This window comes from Podarcis pityusensis (genome assembly GCF_964106645.2).
Source record: "Podarcis pityusensis genome assembly, chromosome: 8".
In the NCBI taxonomy this organism is placed as follows: Eukaryota; Metazoa; Chordata; class Lepidosauria; order Squamata; family Lacertidae; genus Podarcis; species Podarcis pityusensis.
The window spans coordinates 3080412-3099605 of NC_138033.1; the positions used below are offsets into that span (position 1 = coordinate 3080412).

At 46.8% G+C, this 19194-nt stretch overlaps 1 protein-coding gene across 1 annotated transcript in view; it reads right to left on the reverse strand.

Moving 5' to 3' along the window:
- LOC308484155 (leucine-rich repeat and fibronectin type III domain-containing protein 1-like protein) overlaps nucleotides 1-19194 on the reverse strand; it is a 78906-nt gene that overhangs the window by 16962 nt on the left and 42750 nt on the right. Inside the window, exon 3 of the mRNA XM_081018817.1 lies at nucleotides 6772-7382. Within this exon, the coding sequence (XP_080874943.1) occupies nucleotides 6772-7382 (611 nt within the window). The remainder of the gene's footprint in view (nucleotides 1-6771; nucleotides 7383-19194) is intronic.

Below are 19194 nucleotides of genomic sequence, written 5' to 3' on the forward strand. Positions count from 1 at the left end.
CTCCGCGAGGACGTAGATGCCCACAATTCAGGGATGGAGCTTACTGTCAGAGCTGCTTCCAGATCCTAGCTCACAGAGGATCACGCTAGCCAGCGATCATTAAATAAAAGTCTTTATTGAGTTACAGTTTCCATTCTCAAGCTGCTGCGTGCAACTCTACGTCTCATGGTTAGATCGGCGAAGCTCCATCTGAGTCTCCGCCCCTTGTACACCAACTTAATATCCTAGCCTTGCTCCACCTTTTCCGCCTGACTGTTCTTCTCTGGGTCCCTCTGCCCCCCGGGGTCTCTACCTTCCGGGATTCCTCTGACGCTGACGCTGACCCCCCTGACTCTTCTCCCTCCTTTCGGCGGGCTTTAGGACCTGGCTCCCTTTCCGGGCTGCCTACTGCGCCACCTTCCTGTGCATTTGAACTTGGCACGCGCGCCCAACCTTCCACCTTCCGTCTGACCGTTTCTTCGCTCCCCGATGGAGGTGTGGCCACTCCTGACTCGTGCCCTCCCCCCTGTTGTGAGCTGCCAGCGCTTGATCCCTGGCGCCCTTCCTCTTCCCTGCTCTCTGGCGGTGACGCTGGTCCTGATTTCCAACTGCTCCCCTCTGAGTCCCCTCTGGCTCTATCTTCCTGGGGTGTCCCCCTAGGCTCCCCCCTTGCCCTGGCCACTGGTGCTCCTTTCTGTGAATCTTCTGATTCACTGGAAAGACTCGGAGATCTCGGGTCGTCGTCATCGCTCATCTTTTCTTCTGCCTCCTCTCCCTCGCTCTCTGTTTCCTCCCTTGCCCTTGCCTCTGCTCCTGAACCCCTGACAATTATTATTATTATTATTATTACTTTTGGTGTGGCTTTCCCTCTCCACAAGCAGAACTGCATTGCTTCTAGAAATTCAGTTCTGTGAAATGCTCAAGCCAGCAGCAGGTATTTAAAATCACAACGGAAAAGCAAAAACGTTCGGATTTTGAACCTGATTTTCCCCCAAATGGAAATGTTCAACTGCAAATGTTTGAGAGGCTTCGACTTGCAGGCCTCTCGTGAATAGTTTGGGCAGGATTCACGTATAAAACCTTGCACGCGGTCGGGTGCTCAAATTCCGGATGCTGTTGCATGTCAGTCATCAAAAAAAAGAGAAAGAAACCCAATATCACTGCAGGTCGAATGCAGCCATCAAAAACTGAGTGAATGCCTTTCCCACAACAGTGCGTGGAAGGTCTGAAGAACGGGGAAAGGAGGAGAAGGAAAGTGTAAAAGGAAAGGGAGCAGCCATATTCCACATCTCCAATTGCAGCCAGCCGTTCAAAACCACTTGCCTTGGGACCAGGGAAAGAGAGCCATTCAAAGAGGGCCAAATTTTGGGCAGAGTTTCCTGTTGCCAACCCCCTGAACCAAGAAAGAATCGTGTGAGAGACAGTGCGACTCCTCTCCTGTCACAAGAGAGTGCCGGTCAGCAAGCACATAGTTCAAATTCTTTATTAGCAAAATAAATTTATATATATATATCCACAGACTTGGTTGAGTGTCAGGCCTAATGAGCAGAGCAGCACATTCCTCCATGAAAATCAGTTGCCGATACTGAAAGGCCTAGCCTCTCCACAGCCATCTAAGTCCCCTCCTATCCAGGGCTTTCCCCAAACAAGCGGAGACTGCGCCTGCGTGCAGCCAACCTCTCCTCCACCCTTTTCATGCCTCTCCTGGTTCTGGGAGACAAGAGGGGAGGGGAGCTTGTTGCAGCAGGAGGGGGAGACACCTTTGACTCTTCCCCAGCCAGACTCCTCCTTGCCTCTTGGCCTCTCTCCTCTCCAGCCTCTGCTTCTGCCTCGGATTCTGAACTTCTCTCTGCCACAGACTCTCCCCGCTCACCAAGTCCTGTTGCCCTTTCATCTTCCAACACGTCCTCCTCACCGTTTTCTCCCTCTTACCACTCATTTTCATCCCACCACCACTCTCCGGGCTCTGAGCCTTCTCCCTTTGGGGGTTCCCCAGCTGGTTCATCCCACCATTCCTCTGCATCCTGTGGGCATCTATATACCGTATTTTTCACTCCATAAGATGCACCTGACCATAAGACGCACCCAGTTTTAAGAGGGGGAAAACAAGAAAAAAAATATTCTGAACGAAACAGTGGATGTATGATTTTTGTGGTTCATGCTGTGGCCACAGACATGTGATATGACGGTGAGTTTGGGGTAGCCCAATGCAAAAATCCTGAGGATCCATGTGGATCCGTGCTTTGTAACCACGTTTTTGCACCATTGCGGCCCCAGGAAACAGTGGATGCGTGATTTTTTTGGTGCAGGCTGTAGCCATGGACATGCTATGTGATGTGATGGTGAATTTGGGGTGACCCAATGTAAAAATCCTGAGGATCCATGGGCTTTTACCTTCCCTCTCCCAGGCAGCCTCGCTAGCTCCCTTATCTCCCTCCCGATCCCACCGATCAGCTGTTTCCTTTCAATATTCCCTTCCCTCTTGTTTGCCTTAGTGTCTTTTCCTTAGCTGGAGCAGTTTTTTGCTCCTCCTTTTCTTCTAATTTCTCTCCTCATTGCTTTAGTCTTCCTGTCTCCTCTCCTTGCAAGTTTGCTGTCTTTACCTCTCCCCTCCCAGGCAGCCTCCTTTATCTCTAGCGTCCCTTATCTCTCTCCCCGATCGGCAAATGATCAGCGGCTTTGTTTCAACACCCACTTCCCTCTTTCAAAAAGAAAAAAGAAAAAAGCACGATCTGCTTTTTGCTCCTGGGCAATTTGGCTCCAGGGACCACACATTTGCTCCATAAGACGCACAGACATTTTCCCTTACTTTTTAGGAAGAAAAAAGTGTTTCTTATGGAGCGAAAAATACGGTATACAATAAGGTAAAGGACCCCTGGATGGTTAAGTCCAGTCCAAGGCGACTATGGGGTGCGGCCCTCAGCTCACTTTTCAGGCCGAGGGAGCCAGCATTTGTCCGCAGACAGCTTTCCGGGTCATGTGGCCAGCAGGACCAAACCGCTTCTGGCGCAACAGGACACTGTGACGGAAACCAGAGTGCACGGAAACGCCGTTTATCTTCCCGCCACAGCAGTACCTATTTATCTACTTGAACTGGTGTGCTTTCGAACTGCTAGGTTGGCAGGAGCAGGGACCGAGCAATGGGAGCTCACCCTGTTGTGCGGATTTGAACCGCCAACCTTCTGATTGGCAAGCCCACGAGGCTCAGTGGTTTAGACCACAGCGTCACCCGCGTCCTTTTGGCATTTACAATGCAGTCAAACCAACAATGCACATTTGCTAGATAGGCACATGACAGGAGCTGAAGCTCACAGGTTTTTCCTGTAAGTTTGGTAGAGGGAATTCTGTGAGAATGTCCCTGACAGGAGGAGGGCATAGCTATCTATATTTTCTTACCTGTCTTTTCTTCTCTTAAAGGTAAAGGTAAAGGGACCCCTGACCATTAGGTCCAGTCGTGGCCGACTCTGGGGTTGCGGCGCTCATCTCGCTTTATTGGCCGAGGGAGCCGGCATACAGCTTCCGGGTCGTGTGGCCAGCAGGACTAAGCTGCTTCTAGTGAACCAGAGCAGCACACGGAAACGCCGTTTACCTTCCCGCCGGAGGGGTACCTATTTATCTACTTGCACTTTGACGTGCTTTCAAACTGCTAGGTTGGCAGGAGCAGGGACCGAGCAACGGGAGCTCACCCCATCGCGGGGATTCAAACCGCCAACCTTCTGATCGGCAAGCCCTAGGCTCTGTGGTTTAATCCACAGCGCCACCCGCGTCCTTCTACTCTTCACCAAATCATCAAGCCAGACACGTGAGAACAAATGTTAAGGCTTGGCCTCCATCTTAAGCAAGATTAAAGCATTTCTTTGTAACTGAATTACCATTTTAAGCTTACCCGAAATGAGCTGCTGCATCTGTTACTCTCCAACAAGTATTCTGAGTGAGCAAAGGTTATTTTTACCTTTTACACGGCTGTTGGTGCAATTGTTGTTCTAAGGGGGCGGAAAGGTGGGGAGGGGGGGAGAGAGACCAGGAAAATCCAGCCTGCCTTAGGGTTGCCATATTTCAAGAAGTAAAAAAATCTGGACACAAAAAGTTATTCAGCTTTTTTGGGGGAAATTGTTGCGCTTTTCTTGGGAAAGTTTCAAAAAAAACCCTGGACGTTTTGCTGATTTCCAGAAATCCCCCCCCCCCCCCCGATGCTAATTCCGTCATTAGAATCCCAGACATGTCTGGGGAATTTGGTGTATGGCATGTGGGATGTCACATCACTGTAGCAATCAAGTACAACATTTCCTGTTTGCCCAGAGTGGACACACAGGGGGATGTTACTGCAGCCAGGAGGACTTCCTGTCACACCTGGTCTGGAGCATCCGTCCCCTGCCTGTGACCAGGTAGATGGGCGTGTGACCCTGGGAGACCCCATAAAAGGACTGGTCACACAGCCATCTGCCTTCTCTTGAAGCTCTTGATTTCTTCTCCAGGTGTTCTTTTGCTGTCTGCTGGCTCTCAGCCAGCAGTACACGGGCTCAATCCCCATATGGGATAAATTCACACTCTGTGTTGTTGTTGTTTAGTCGTTTAGTTTGACTCTTCGTGACCCCCTGGACCAGAGCACGCCAGGCCCTCCTGTCTTCCACTGCCTCCCGCAGTTTGGTCAAACTCGTGCTGGTAGCTTCGAGAACACTGTCCCACCATCTCGTCCTCTGTCGCCCCCTTCTCCTTGTGCCCTCCATCTTTCCCAACATCAGGGTCTTTTCCAGGGAGTCTTCTCTTCTCATGAGGTGGCCAAAGTCTTGGAGCCTCAGCTTCAGGATCTGTCCTTCCAGGGAGCACTCAGGGCTGATTTCCTTAAGAATGGAGAGGTAACTACAAGCTAAAGCCTGCCTTCAGGATCATACTGTGAACTGAATGTAAGTAAACTTCTCATCATTACTTTTAAAGAAGACGGTTGTGTCCTTATTGTTTTTAAGAGGGAATAAAGGGGAATTTACCAGGAATAATCCAATCTGGACAAGAGAGATTCAAACGAATCTACCAACTAGCTTCCAGCAATATACAGGGGAATGTACTCTGCTACCAGCTCAATGTAGTGAGTGAGGAAGGATAATCCTACTATCTGCAACATTCCCACATGGCAAACATAGCATCCTGGTTTTCACAGACTAAAAGGCTAAAACTATCCTATGCAAGCTTCCCTTTTAAGCTGAAAAGCGATGCACCCTGCTGAACTTACAAGCGCAAGGAAGGAAGGATAATTATCTAAGAAATAGATCCTTTCCTGGCACCTATTCACATCCCTACACGTCTAACAAGACCGTGAGGAATGTCTTGCTGCCTTAATGTCACCGCTGATACAGATAACACCCCCCACTGCCTGCTCCTTGCTCAGAAAGGCCGACGACTCGGGGCCTGCCCCAAACCTGCAACCCTCTTCCCTGTGGGATGTGATCCATGAGAGGCAGACAAGTACAACATTCCTTGTAATGCTAGAGAAGACATGCGAGGGAATGTTTGGTCCAGCCAGTCGAAACTTCCTGTTCCTCCTGGCTGGAGCATCCTTCCTTTTGCATGTGATAGAAGGTGGGCGTGACCTAACCTGTCCAGGTAACAAAAGGACGAGTCACACAGCACCCCTCTCCTGCGGTACTTGAGGGTTGATTCCAAAAGATCCCGCCTGAGAAGCGTCTTTGCCCCTGTGGAGACGGCAGCACCGAAACAGCGGCACACGTCCTCCTGTCTTGCGCTCTCTACGAAGACCTGAGGAACGAGATTATCACCCCACTTGTACTAACCATCCCAGGGCGCTCAACCACTGCCACAATCTCCTTTCTTCTATCAGATCAAAATGAGCAGATAACAGCAAAGGTTGCTAGGTTCATAGCAGAGGCAATCAGAATAAGAGCCACTAACTGACGGCTGATTCAGGACTTTAAATTGTGCTCTTATACCAAATTCCCTTTTCTGTGTATACTGTAATGTTTTACTGTTGCTATGGCCATTGGCTAATGCAAATAAAGTTTTATCTATCTACATTTGCACATTTGCAGCACCCCTCTCTCTTTTTTCCATCTCCTTTTCGTTCTGCGAACTTCCTGGGATGTACTGCTGGCTGCCAGCCAAGCAGTCCCTCTGGGGTTTACCCTTACGGGGTAAACCTGCTTTTATACATTTGTAACTTTAGGCAAACCTATCCATTCCTAAGGAAATCAGCCCTGAGTGCTCACTGGAAGGACAGATTGTGAAGCTGAGGCTCCAAGACTTTGGCCACCTCATGAGAAGAGAAGACTCCCTGGAAAAGACCCTGATGTTGGGAAAGATGAAGGGCACATGGAGAAGGGGACGACAGAGGACGAGATGGTTGGACAGTGTTCTCGAAGCCACAAACATGAGTTTGACCAAACTGCGGGAGGCAGTGGAAGACAGGAGTGCCTGGCGTGCTCTGGTCCAGGGGGCCATGAAGAGGCGGACATGACTAAATGACTAAACAACAAACTTTAAGCCTAAAGCCTGCCTTCAGGGATCACACTGAGTAAACTTTCTTTTTATTGTATATGAATAAGACTGTGGTGTCTTTATTCTTTTAAGAGGGATTCAAGGGAACTTGCCAGAAACGTACAATTCAATCTGAGACAGACTGGATTGTATAATAGTGAGAGGCTCACACGAGCCTGCGACCAGCTATCTGCTGTGCGTGTAAAAAAGGGAATGTAAACTCTGCTAAGTAAAGGAACTTGCTAGAGCAAGTTAGGAAGAATATTAATAAACAACATATCCTCTCCACATTCCCGACTCACTTACCTTGCTCTTCTGCTCTGGACACCTCTCCCCCAGGCCCAGAGGGGTTGCTATGGAGGTCCACATTAGTCCGTGACCACCTCCTTCTCCGGGGAGACGGCACCTCCTCGGCTCCCGTCTCTGAGGGGTGGCTCCTGGGGCCTTTCTCGCTGTCCTTGCCCAAAGGCACCACGCTGCAGTCCCTCCGCACCCGGGCGGCCCCCGAGCCGTCCGCGACCCCCCACCCCTCAGGTCTGGAGGCCGAGCAGGGCAGGCCAGCTCCGTGGGGCTGGTTCCCGTTGGTCTGCGAGTAGACGTTGCTGACTTTGGCTTTCTTGTGCTCCTCCTGCCCGCTGTACACTTTGTACCGGATCATGAGGATGATGATGAAGACCAGGACGGAGGCCACGATGATGCCCCCGATGATGATGATCATGGTGCCCCCCAGGAACTGGGTGTGCAGTGAGTGGCACTGGGGGGCGTCCTGTGGGGTGCTGAACTGCACGCAGCCCAGGCTGCGGGTGGCCGTCAGAGACGTCACCCCGTCATTGTAGACCGCCAAAACACACAAGTTGTAGTCCCGCCCGGAGGCCAGGTCCTTCACCAGGAAGGCTTTGCTGGACGAAGGGATCATTCTGAGATAGGGGGAGAGAGAGAGAAAAGGAGTTATCAGGGCTCATCCAAACTTACCTTTTACCCCACGCCATCTAGGCACAGGTCCGCACCTTCCTGGTTTGTGGCCAAGCGTTGTTGTTGTTGTATTATTATTATTATTAAAATTATTTTCAAAAATAGACAAACAAACAGACATTTGACAATCTCACATACATAAACACAAATGAGGAAAAAAGAAAATAATACACTCCTGAGCCAGTGTGGTGTAGTGGTTAAGAGCGATAGACTCGTAATCTGGGGAACCGGGTTCGCTTCCCTGCTCCTCCACATGCAGCTGCTGGGTGACCTTGGGCCAGTCACACTTCTCTGAAGTCTCTCAGCCTCACTCACCTCACAACCTCACAGAGTGTTTGTTGTGGGGGAGGAAGGGAAAGGAGAATGTTAGCCGCTTTGAGACTCCTTCGGGTAGTGATAAAGCGGGATATCAAATCCAAACTTCCCTTCTTCTTCTTCTTCTTCTTCTTCTTCTTCTTCTTCTTCTTCCCTCTCCCACAGCTCGTAGTCTCTTAAACTTAGAGCTCTTATTGTATATTGCATCTTATATATCTTAACGTTCATGTTCTTAATACAGTGGTACCTCTGGTTGCGAAAGGGATCCGTTCTGGAGCTCCATTCACAACATGAGGAGAGCATAACCCGCGTCTGCGCATGCACGTGTTGCGATTTGCTACTTCTGCACATGCGCGTGATGTCATTTTGAGCGTCTGCGCATCCGCAAAAGGCAAAACCTGGAAGTAATGCATTCTGTTACTTCCGGGTTGCCGCAAGACGCAACCTGAAAACACACAACCTGAAGCAACTTTAACCCAAGGTATGACTGTATAGTTAAATTTTTCTTATTTTCCTTTACAAGCTTAATCCACACATACCAACATTTTGTCCTTAGACCAGTGTTTAGTCATGTACTCTACATAGCATTTCCATTCTGCCTTCAGTTTCTGATTTGTCTGGTACCTTATGGCTGCTGTTAGTCTTGCCATATCAATAAATTAAGATAATTTACAAATCCAGTCCTCTTTTGTGGGTATGGTGTTTCCATTTCAATTCTTTGCAAGTACAGTGGTACCTCGGGTTATATACGCTTCAGGTTACATACGCTTGAGGTTACAGACTCCGCTAACCCAGAAATAGTGCTTCAGGTTAAGAACTTTGCTTCAGGATGATCAGAAATTGCACGGCGGCGGCGGCAGCGGCAGCAGGAGGCCCCATTAGCTAAAGTGGTGTTTCAGGTTAAGAACAGTTTCAGGTTAAGTACGGACCTCCTGAACGAATTAAGTACTTAACCTGAGGTACCACTATACAAGTCTAGCTGCAGCTATTGCATACAAAATAACCCTTTCTTTTCTTCTTCTTCTTCTTCTTCTTCTTCTTCTTCTTCTTCTTCTTCTTCTTCTTCTTCTTCTTCTTGTTACACCATCACTTTCCCCAGGAAAACCTGCTCTTTAATGCTGAATTGGAGCAAAAGGCAATGCAAGTTTTTCTGCAGGTTGCCGAGAGAGTTCAAGAGCGGCTGACTCGAAAACTCAGGAACTAAGAGGACAAAAACTTTACAAAAGAATGGGAAATATTTATAACTTATCTAAGAGACCACTGTAAGCAGATGGAAACATTGGCAGGATTTTGATTTCACTTGCAGTGTAACAATTACCATGGATAATATAGATTGATATAAAAGTTAAGAGTTTGGAAGAAGATGCGGTTTTAAATGTTTAAAATGGGACTCCAGGGGTGGGGTGGGGGGGAGTCCTGAGATTCAGAGAAATCTCAGTATATTGTTATATATTTGGAGGGCCAAGTTTGGCCGTGCCTGCCCTAAGAGGAAGGCATGCTTGGCAAACCCTCACTGTGATCAACTCCCGCCAGGAAACCAATGTCCCCACTGTGGAAGGACGTGTGGGTCCAGAATTGGCCTCCACAGTCACTTATGGACACACTGTTAAAACCCTGTTTATGGAAGACAGTCTTGCTCAGCTACAAGGGATGGCAGAAGAAGACGCTTTTTCTCTTAGCTACAGAATTCCCAAGTGCTACAACGTTTCCTCCTTGCAGAGTCTCTCCATAACCCTTGATCAGTTTAGCCACCCCTTCATGAACCTGTACCGGGGGTGAGACAAGCTATAGCCATCAACATCTCTCGAAGTTTTAATGTTTTAAAGTTATATTTTAATCTGGTTTTCCAAGTTGTATTTCAATCAATTTGTTTTTATATCGGTTGTTAGCCGCCCTGAGCCAGGTCTTGGCTGGGGAGGGCGGGGTATAAATAAAAATTTTTATTGTTATTATATTATTATTATAAGCCTCATGCATCTTGTGGCAGGTAAAGGTAAAGGGACCCCTGACCATTAGGTCCAGTCGTGGCCGACTTTGGGGTTGCGGCGTTCATCTCGCTTTACTGGCCAAGGGAGCTGGTGTACAGCTTCTAGGTCATATGGCCAGATTGACTAAGCCGCTTCTGGCGAACCAGAGCAGCGCACGGAAACGCTGTTTACCTTCCCACTGGAGCGGTACCTATTTATCTACTTGCACTTTGACATGCTTTCGAACTGCTAGGTTGGCAGGAGCAGGGACCGAGCAACGGGAGCTCACCCCGTCATGGGGATTCGAACCGCCGACCTTCCGATCGGCAAGTCCTAGGCTCTGTGGTTTAACCCACAGCGCCACCTGCGTCCCATCTTGTGGCAGAGAGATCCACAAATCCATTGTGCCCTGCTCAAAGGGAGAGTTCCCTTTCGACTCTCCTGCCTGGATGCCCGCGTTGGTGTCTCGCATCACAAGAGAGGAGGGGAATGACTTCTCCCTGGACCTTTTCCAACTCCACAATGCCCTTCTCTGAGGCCGGGCGACCGGGTCTCCCCCATTCCTGGCCTGCCTCCCTCCCCACCGCCTCGCATCAAGACAGCCTCCGGAGTTCTGCGTTCCCACGCCTGCAACATACAACCGGGATCTGGAGAGGCGCGCGGGCAACATGGCTGCGTTCCGCATCGTAAGTAGGTCACTTAACATTAGCCGTTTCTTTCCGGCCAGCCAGGCAGACAGGCTAGTTCTGGGCCATCTGCCAGGGCGCAGGGGGAAGGGGAGGCATAGCTACCCAGGGGACAGGTTCTGCCAGCCTCTCTGCCTCCTTGCAAATAAGAGGAGCAACTCAGCAGCTTCGAGGGGGGATGCGTGCAGGAAGGAGGAAAAACAGAAGAGGAGGACGGTGCAGGGAGGTGGGGTGGAATATTCCACGAAAGTCTGGGCAGAGGCACCCTGTTTTCTCGGCTGGAGAGCGCACCTGCCTTGCATGTAGAATGCCCAGGGTCCAAACCCCGCTGGCAGCCTCTAGCTCCTGGTCTGAAATCCTAGGCAATTCTCTCTCAGTTCCTGCAGTCGCTACTGGAACAACAGAGTGGCATGCTCTAAGGTGGCGTCCCCTGTTCCTCTCAACTGTTAACGGAGAAATCTGAGGACTCCGTTGGACAAAAAACAAGGACATCAGCCAGGAATACCAGAGCAAAACAGCAGCCAGTAGGCTTGGTCTTTATTGAAGACTGTCGTGACAGGACTCCCACCTGCCACAAGGTGGAACAAGGTGGAAGCCCCGAACAAAAGAGAACCCAAACTTTTATTAGCTGGGTGGCACTGTGGGTTAAACCACAGAGCCTAGGGCTTGCCGATCAGAAGGTCGGCGGTTCGAATACCCACGACGGGGTGAGCTCCCGTTGCTCAGTCCCTGCTCCTGCCAACCTAGCAGTTCGAAAGCACCTCAAAGTGCAAGTAGATAAATAGGTACTGCTCTGGCGGGAAGGTAAATGGCGTTTCCATGCACTGCTCTGGTTTGCCAGAAGTGGCTTAGTCATGCTGGCCACATGACCCGGAAGCTGGACGCCGGCTCCCTCGGCCAATAAAGCAAGATGAGCGCCGTAACCCCAGAGTCGGTCACAACTGGACCTAATGGTCAGGGGTCCCTTTACCTTTACCTAATCCCCATGTTACACCCCCCCAAACTACATCACTCATATATCATGGTTACATCATGAAGGGGGAGGTCTGGTGGCAGTAATCTGAGCATCCTGGACCCTGCCCCATGGTTCCCCTTGCCCTCCACCAAAAACCAAACAAGTGTAACAAAAGAGATATTTACATTTCCCTGTTTCCCAGCCAAGTTAATCACACCCTTTGGTCTTCATCTGGGTTTGTTATTTCTGGAATGGATACCTGTCTGGCACTCAGGTATCAGGAGGCCAGGAGGGGTCAAGTTCACTGCATGCATGGTGTTAAAGGAAAACGTTATGAAAATGATGTATAGATGGTACTTAACCCCTGTAAAACTAGCAAAGATCTACCATAAGAGTGATAATCTATGTTGGAAATGCAAAGAAAAAGAAGGTGGCTCCTGTCCCAAGGTGAAAGACTTCTGGGAAAAGATTTATAATGAATTGGAAAAAATGTTGAAATATACATTTATCAAGAAACCAGAAGCCTTTCCACTTGGAATAACAGATTTGGAATTGCCCAAGAAAGATGTCAGATTGTTTTTGTATGCCACAACGGCGGCTAGAATTTTGTTGGCCAAAAATTGGAAATTACAAGACGTACCAATTGTGGAGGAATGGCAGATGAAGATGGTGGACTTTTGGGAGCTAGCCGACCTGACAGGAAGAGTCCGCGACCAGAAGGAGGAAGAGGACCAGGAGGAATGGAAGAAATTTAAAGACTACCGTATTTTTCGCACTATAAGACGCACCAGACCACAAGACGCACCTAGTTTTTGGAGGAGGAAAACAAGAAAAAAAATATTCTGAATCTCGGAAGCCAGAACAGCAAGAGGGATCGCTGCGCAGTGAAAGCAGCAATCCCTCTTGCTGTTCTGGCTTCTGGGATAGCTGTGCAGCCTGCATTCACTCCATAAGACGCACACACATTTCCCCTTACTTTTTAGGAGGGAAAAAGTGAGTCTTATATAGCAAAAAAATATGGTATTTATCTAAATATGCTAAGATAATCTAAATAGAATTGCTTGCAAGTATCAGATTGGCCTAGGATTTAAATATGGGATGTTATAGAATAATATGTTCAAAGTTAAAATGAAAAGAAAGAAAGACGTTAATTGACTAAGTAAATTTTATGTGAAAATAGTTTTGGAAAACCGCTGCAATGATATATATGGAAACTCAGCCAGGGGGATTTGAGGAAGTCACCTAACATTGTTAACAAAAGAGGAATTATTGCAGTCAGGATCTATGTTTGTTTGTTTGTTGATGTTTTCTTTTTATATTTGTTGATACGTTAGCTATAAATTTGGAAAATTAATAAAAATTTTGGAAGGAAAAAAAGGAAGATGATTTCAGGATCCGGGTAGGTTCATATGTAAAGAGGCGGTCCTTGAGGTATTGCAGTCCTGATCCGTTTAACATGCGCTGGCCCCCCAATCTTGGGGACAACCCGGCACCTCTGCCTCCATGAATTTGCCCAGCTCTCTTTAAAGCCATCCATATTTGCTGGCCATCCCTGCCTCCTGTGGCAGAGAGTTCCGCAGGTTAACTAAACGTTAACCTTCCTTTTCTCTGACCTGAATCTTGCAACGTAAAATCCAGGAGTTCTGGTGTCACGAGAGAGGGAGAAAAAGGGCTCTTTTTTCCATTCCAGGCATATCTCCAGCTGAGAAACGACTGAGTTGTCGGCGTCACGGAATCGCTCCATCGCTCTCAAAGGAGACGGAATGAGCCACCTGTTGGGTCCCTGACTGAGTCACTGTTCCTGTCAGGAGGCACATCCAGACAGGTGACTCACACAGACAGAGGGGGTGGGATGCTCTGGGGAGAAGTTGTTTTCGTCCTCACCACACTTCAGAAGCAACCAATTTCAGGTTTTAAGGGTGACGAAGGACTGATAATTTCGACGCAGGGTAGATCAATCCCAACACCGCTATCTGAAGTTCAGGGAAAGCTACCTGAAATGATTCCATGCTGGGGATCTGAAAATAAAACTACCAATAACATAATGACTAATTCAGCCAGCTAACTCTGGTGATTATCTAATGCTTATTAGATGGATTTCCCCTATATTGATTTCTGAACTTTGAATTTTATTGTTATTCGTGTTTTTATACTGTATTTTATGCTGCTTTTACAATAAATTTGTTGTTAGCCGCCCTGAGCCTGGTTTTTGAACCGGGAAGGGCAGGGTATAAATAATAATAATAATAATAATAATAATAATAATAATAATAATACAAATATCCGGTGCGAGTGCATTTGGAGAACTTTGCTCATAATTCTGGTCGCCTCCCCTCAGAAAGGATATTCTAGAGTTGGGAAAGTTTCAGAAATGATGGAGGGGATGGAGCGATTCCTCTCTGAAGAAGAGTTGTAGTATTTGGGACTTTTCAGTTTAGATAAAAGGAGAAAGGGGCGAGAAGATGGAAGTTTATTAAATCATGGCTGGAGCAGAGAAAGAGAGGCGTTTTTCTCCCTCTCTCCAATACAGGAGGTGCAATGAAGCTGAAGGCTGAAATATTCAGGACAGGTAGCACAAAGGAATTCTTCACGGGGGACTATGGAACTCACTGCCACTTGAGGCAGTGATGGCCACTGACCTGGATAGCTTTAGAAGAGAATTAGACATGTTCATAGAGGAGGCAGCTCTGCTTCTGAACATGAGGTGCTGGAAACCGAAGAGGAGAGTGTGGGATGTGAAACACAAGAGCAGTCAAGTACAACAATCCTAGAGTGAACATATTTACACATGGGGAGGAATGTTTGTCCAGCCAGCAGGTAAACTTCCTGTTTCCTTCTGGGCTGGGACAGACTTCCTCTGCATGTGACTAGAGGTGGGCGTGGCCTCACCTGTGCAGATAAGGACAAAAGCACAGGGCAGGGCAGCCATCTCTCTCTCTTTGACTACATGCATCGAAGAAGCAACATCTGCTTAGCCAAAGATGCTCTCTTCCAGCCAAGAGAGGACAAAGTGACTGTCTCCTTATGAGATACTTTCCAGGTATATATTACTTTTCTAAGCAAAGCCTGCCTTCTGGGATCCGATTGTGAACAGAATGTGAGTGAGTAAACTCTTTTTATACTTATATAGAAGACTGTGTCGTGTCTTATCTGTTATGAGGGAATAAGGGGGAAATACCAGAACAGTTATTCTAGAGGCTTTAGCGAGCCTGAGCAAACGCATCCACCGTGCGTTTAAAAAGGGGAATGTTACTCTGCTAAATTGTGAACTTGTTTACACAAGTTGGAAAGGCTATAATCAGACAATATATCCTCTCCTACATCCCTGAACATTCCCACAGGAAGGGACCCTGAGGATCATCTAGTCCAACCCGCTGCAATGCAGGAATTTGAAGCTGCCTCATACTGTGGGAAAGTTGCGGATAGTAGGAGAGGATATATTGATTGAATATTATCCTTCCTCACTCACGCTAGTGAGCTGGTAGCAGAGTAAATTCCCCTGTATATTGCAGGAAGCTAGTTGATGGATTTGTTAGATTCACATGATGGATGGACTCACATCCGCTGTGAGTTTAAAAAGGGGAATGTTACTCTGCTAAATTGTGAACTTGATAACACAAGTGGGAAAGGCTATAATCAAACAATATATCCTCTCCTGCATCCCTGAACATTCCCACAGGAAGGGCTCTTGTGCTCAAATCTGGTATAAAGGTTTCCCACTAGATGGGCCATTGACTCAATCAAGTACCCAGGCTCTTCTTATGGAACCTCCACGTCCAATGGCAGTCTATCAACATTCCTAGATTCTTAGATGTATTAGGCCACTGGATGCTGGACCAGATGAGTCCTTGGCGTGATCCAACCGGCTTTTCTTATCTTCTTATCTTATCCTAAGCTCCCACTATACATTTTCTCTGTTCCTGCAGAGCTGCCTTCATAATTTAATAAGCCTCCACCGTGTGCTCCCTGCCTGCCCCGATCAATGCCGCCTTCTCTCGGAAGGAGCAAGGAGACCCTGTTCCAATTAGTTTATTTAAGAGCCGGGCTATTATCAGGACCGATCGCAGCAGCAGCTTGTCTCTGATACGCTCTTCTCTCTCTCGGCTGCTGAAATCTGCTTTTTTTTTGCAGGGCATCTGTTTTATTTATGCTTATTCCTCTTCTAATGTTTAGCGTCCTATTGTTTTTCCCCCAGCCGTCTCTCTAAGTCACCTTGAAGACTTTTTTGCACGCCGTCAGAAGTAAGGGGAGCAGGCTCCACAACTTGGCTAGGAGGAAAGCGCCTTTGGGAGAGTCAACGCAGGAAGCTAGGGAGATCCTTCATGCTGAATCAGAACTTGTTGTTGTTGTTTAGTCCTTTACTTGTGTCCGCCTCTTCGTGACCCCCTGGACCAGAGCACGCCAGGCACTCCTGTCCTCCACTGCTTCCCGCAGTTTGGTCAAACTCAAGCTGGTAGCTTCGAGAACACTGACCCACCATCTCGTCCTCTGTTGTCCCCTTCTCCTTGTGCCCTCCATCTTTCCCAACATCAGGGTCTTTTCCAGGGAGTCTTCTCTTCTCATGAGGTGGCCAAAGTCTTGGAGCCTCAGCTTCAGGATCTGTCCTTCCAGTGAGCACTCAGGGCTGATTTCCTTCAGAATGGAGAGGTTTGATCTTCTTGCAGTCCATGGGACTCTCAAGAGTCTCCTCCAGCACCAGAATTCAAAAGCATCCATTCTTCGGCGATCAGCCTTCTTTGTGGTCCAGCTCTCACTTCCAAACATCACTACTGGGAAAACCATAGCTTTTACTATACGGACCTTGGTTGGCTAGGAACACTGGTCCACAAAGCCCAATACTGCCAACACGGACTGGCAGAAGCTGTCCAGGATTCAGGAAGGAGCCTCTGCCATCGTTACCTGGAGATTCCAGCAGGAATTGAACTTGGAACCGTCCTTCTTGCAAGACAGATTCTCTGCCACTGAGCCACCGGTGCCCTGTGTGTGATTGTGCGTGTGTGTTCAGCAATTTTCCAGAAGCCGCGATCAAATTCCATGCCTAAATCCAGCACCGTGATGAAGCTTGATACGGTGACCTGCATTAAAATCGTGCAAATCAAGGCCCTGATTGCCTTTGCATGAATTATCCTTCCTTTTCTTCTTGGCTTCTTTGCATAATTCATTCTGCCTCTGAAGCGCCAGGAGAAGGAGAACCGCAGTCTCCTGACCCCCAACCAGGAAGCTTACATAAACAGCTCCTCCTCAGGGCTTCAGATTCAAAGCCTGCTTCTGCACTAGACTAGAAGGACTAGAAGCTTCGTGTTTTCTTTTTTTAAGGGACAGAGATCCTTCGGAAACCGAACTGCTGCGTTTGCCCCTCAAATCTTGGCATATGCCAACAGCATAAGAAAATGGGTACAGCCTTTCAGAATATGACAGGTTTAACAGTGGTTAAGAAAGTGAAATACCTGGGGATCAACATGACAGCAAAAAATGGGAATTTATTTAAAGATAATTATGAAAAATGTTGGGCTGAAGTGAAAAAAGATTTAGAAATTTGGTCAAATTTGAAGCTTTCACTGCTGGGCCGTATTGCTGCGATAAAAATGAATGTATTGCCTAGAATGTTGTTTTTGTTTCAAACTTTGCAAATTGTGGACAAAATGGATTGTTTCAAGAGGTGGCAGAAAGATATTTCTAGATTTGTCTGGCAGGGCAAGAAGCCCAGAATAAGATTTAAAATACTAACGGACGCAAAGGAAAGAGGTGGATTTGCCCTGCCAGACCTCAAACTTTATTATGAATCAGCAGCTTTTTGCTGGTTGAAAGAATGGCTGCTTCTTGAAAACACTGACATTTTGGATCTAGAAGGTTTCAACAATGTATTTGGATGGCATGCATATCTGTGGTATGATAAGGTCAAAGCACATAAAGCATTTAAAAACCACATTGTCAGGAAAGCGCTGTTTAATGTTTGGATAAGATATAAGGATTTATTAGAAAACAAAACTCCAAGGTGGCTGTCACCAATGGAAGCGAAAGCCTTGAAAAAGCTCAATATGGAGGTCAAATGGCCGAAATATTGGGAAATTTTGGAACAAGATGGAGATAGACTGAAACTGCAGAGCTTTGAAAAACTAAAAAACAAAGTGCGAGACTGGCTTCATTATTTTCAGATAATGGAGGCATTTAAATTGGACAAGAAAATTGGCTTCCAGGTGGAAAAATCAAAATTAGAAACTGAACTGTTAGAACCCAAAACTAAGAATTTGTCAAGAATGTATAACTTGCTGCTGAAATGGAACACTCAGGATGAAACGGTAAAATCTGCTATGATTAAATGGGCACAAGATGTTGGACACAACATTATGTTTGCTGACTGGGAACAGTTATGGACCACAGGTATCAAATTTACGGCATGTAATGCCCTAAGAGAGAATATTATGAAAATGATATACAGGTGGTACATAACCCCAGTCAAGCTTGCAAAAATCTATCATTTGCCCGATAATAAATGTTGGAAATGTAAAGAAACTGAAGGTACATTTTTTCACCTGTGGTGGACGTGCCCAAAGATTAAGGCTTTCTGGGAAATGATATATAATGAATTAAAAAAGGTATTTAAATATACCTTCTTGAAGAAACCAGAGGCCTTTCTCCTGGGCATAGTCGGCCAAACGGTGTTAAAAAAGGATAGAACTTTCTTTATGTACGCAACAACAGCAGCAAGAATACTCATCGCAAAGTATTGGAAGACACAAGAGCTTCCCACACTGGAGGAATGGCAGATGAAACTGATGGACTATATGGAACTGGCGGAAATGACTGGCAGAATCCGTGACCAGGGAGAAGAGTCGGTGGAGGAAGATTGGAGGAAATTCAAAGACTATCTGCAGAAACATTGCAAAATTAAAGAATGTTAGAGTGATGTTGGATTGAAAATAAGCGGCTCCTAGCTATAAAGGCTTTAAAGTTATATATAGATCAAGATTAAGGATTAGGATTAAAAAAGTTAAAGGAAATGGAAATTTGGTTTTTAAGAGGTAAAAATTTAATGTTATATTATATTAAGATTAAGGATTGGGATTAAAAAAGAGGGAAAGAAACTGCTGGACAAACAAATTGAAATGGAATACAAAAGAGGGAGGTATGAGGAGGTCCAGAAAATAAGTAAATTTAAAAATGGTGATGAAAAGGTGGTATTGTTTTTAACTGTTTTCTTTTTTGTCTTTTGTTTCTTGTTTTTTTTTTTTTTTTGATTATGTATTGTGTATTTTTGAATTGTGTATTTTTCTTTTTTCTTTTTAAATTTTTTTTTATTGATGTGTTCTTTTTATTGGAAACCTTAATAAATATCATTTAAAAAAAAAAAAAGAAAGAAAATGGGTACAGCCTGTATGGTCCATATAGTTCAAGCTATGGTTTTCCCAGTAGTGAGAGCTGGACCATAAAGAAGGCCGGTCGCCGAAGAATGGATGCTTTTGAATTCTGGAGCTGGAGGAGACTCTTGAGAGTCCCATGGACTGCAAGAAGATCCAACCTCTCCATTCTGAAGGAAATCAGCCCTGAGTGCTCACTGGAAGGACAGATCCTGAAGCTGAGGCTCCAAGACTTTGGCCACCTCAGGAGAAGAGAAGACTCCCTGGAAAAGACCCTGATGTTGGGAAAGATGGAGGGCACAAGGAGAAGGGGACGCCAGAGGACGAGATGGTGGGTCAGTGTTCTCGAAGCTACCAGCATGAGTTTGACCAAACTGCAGGAGGCAGTGGAAGACAGGAGTGCCTGGCGTGCTCTGCTCCAGGGGGTCACGAAGAGTCGGACACGACTAAACGACTAAACAACAACAACAACAAGA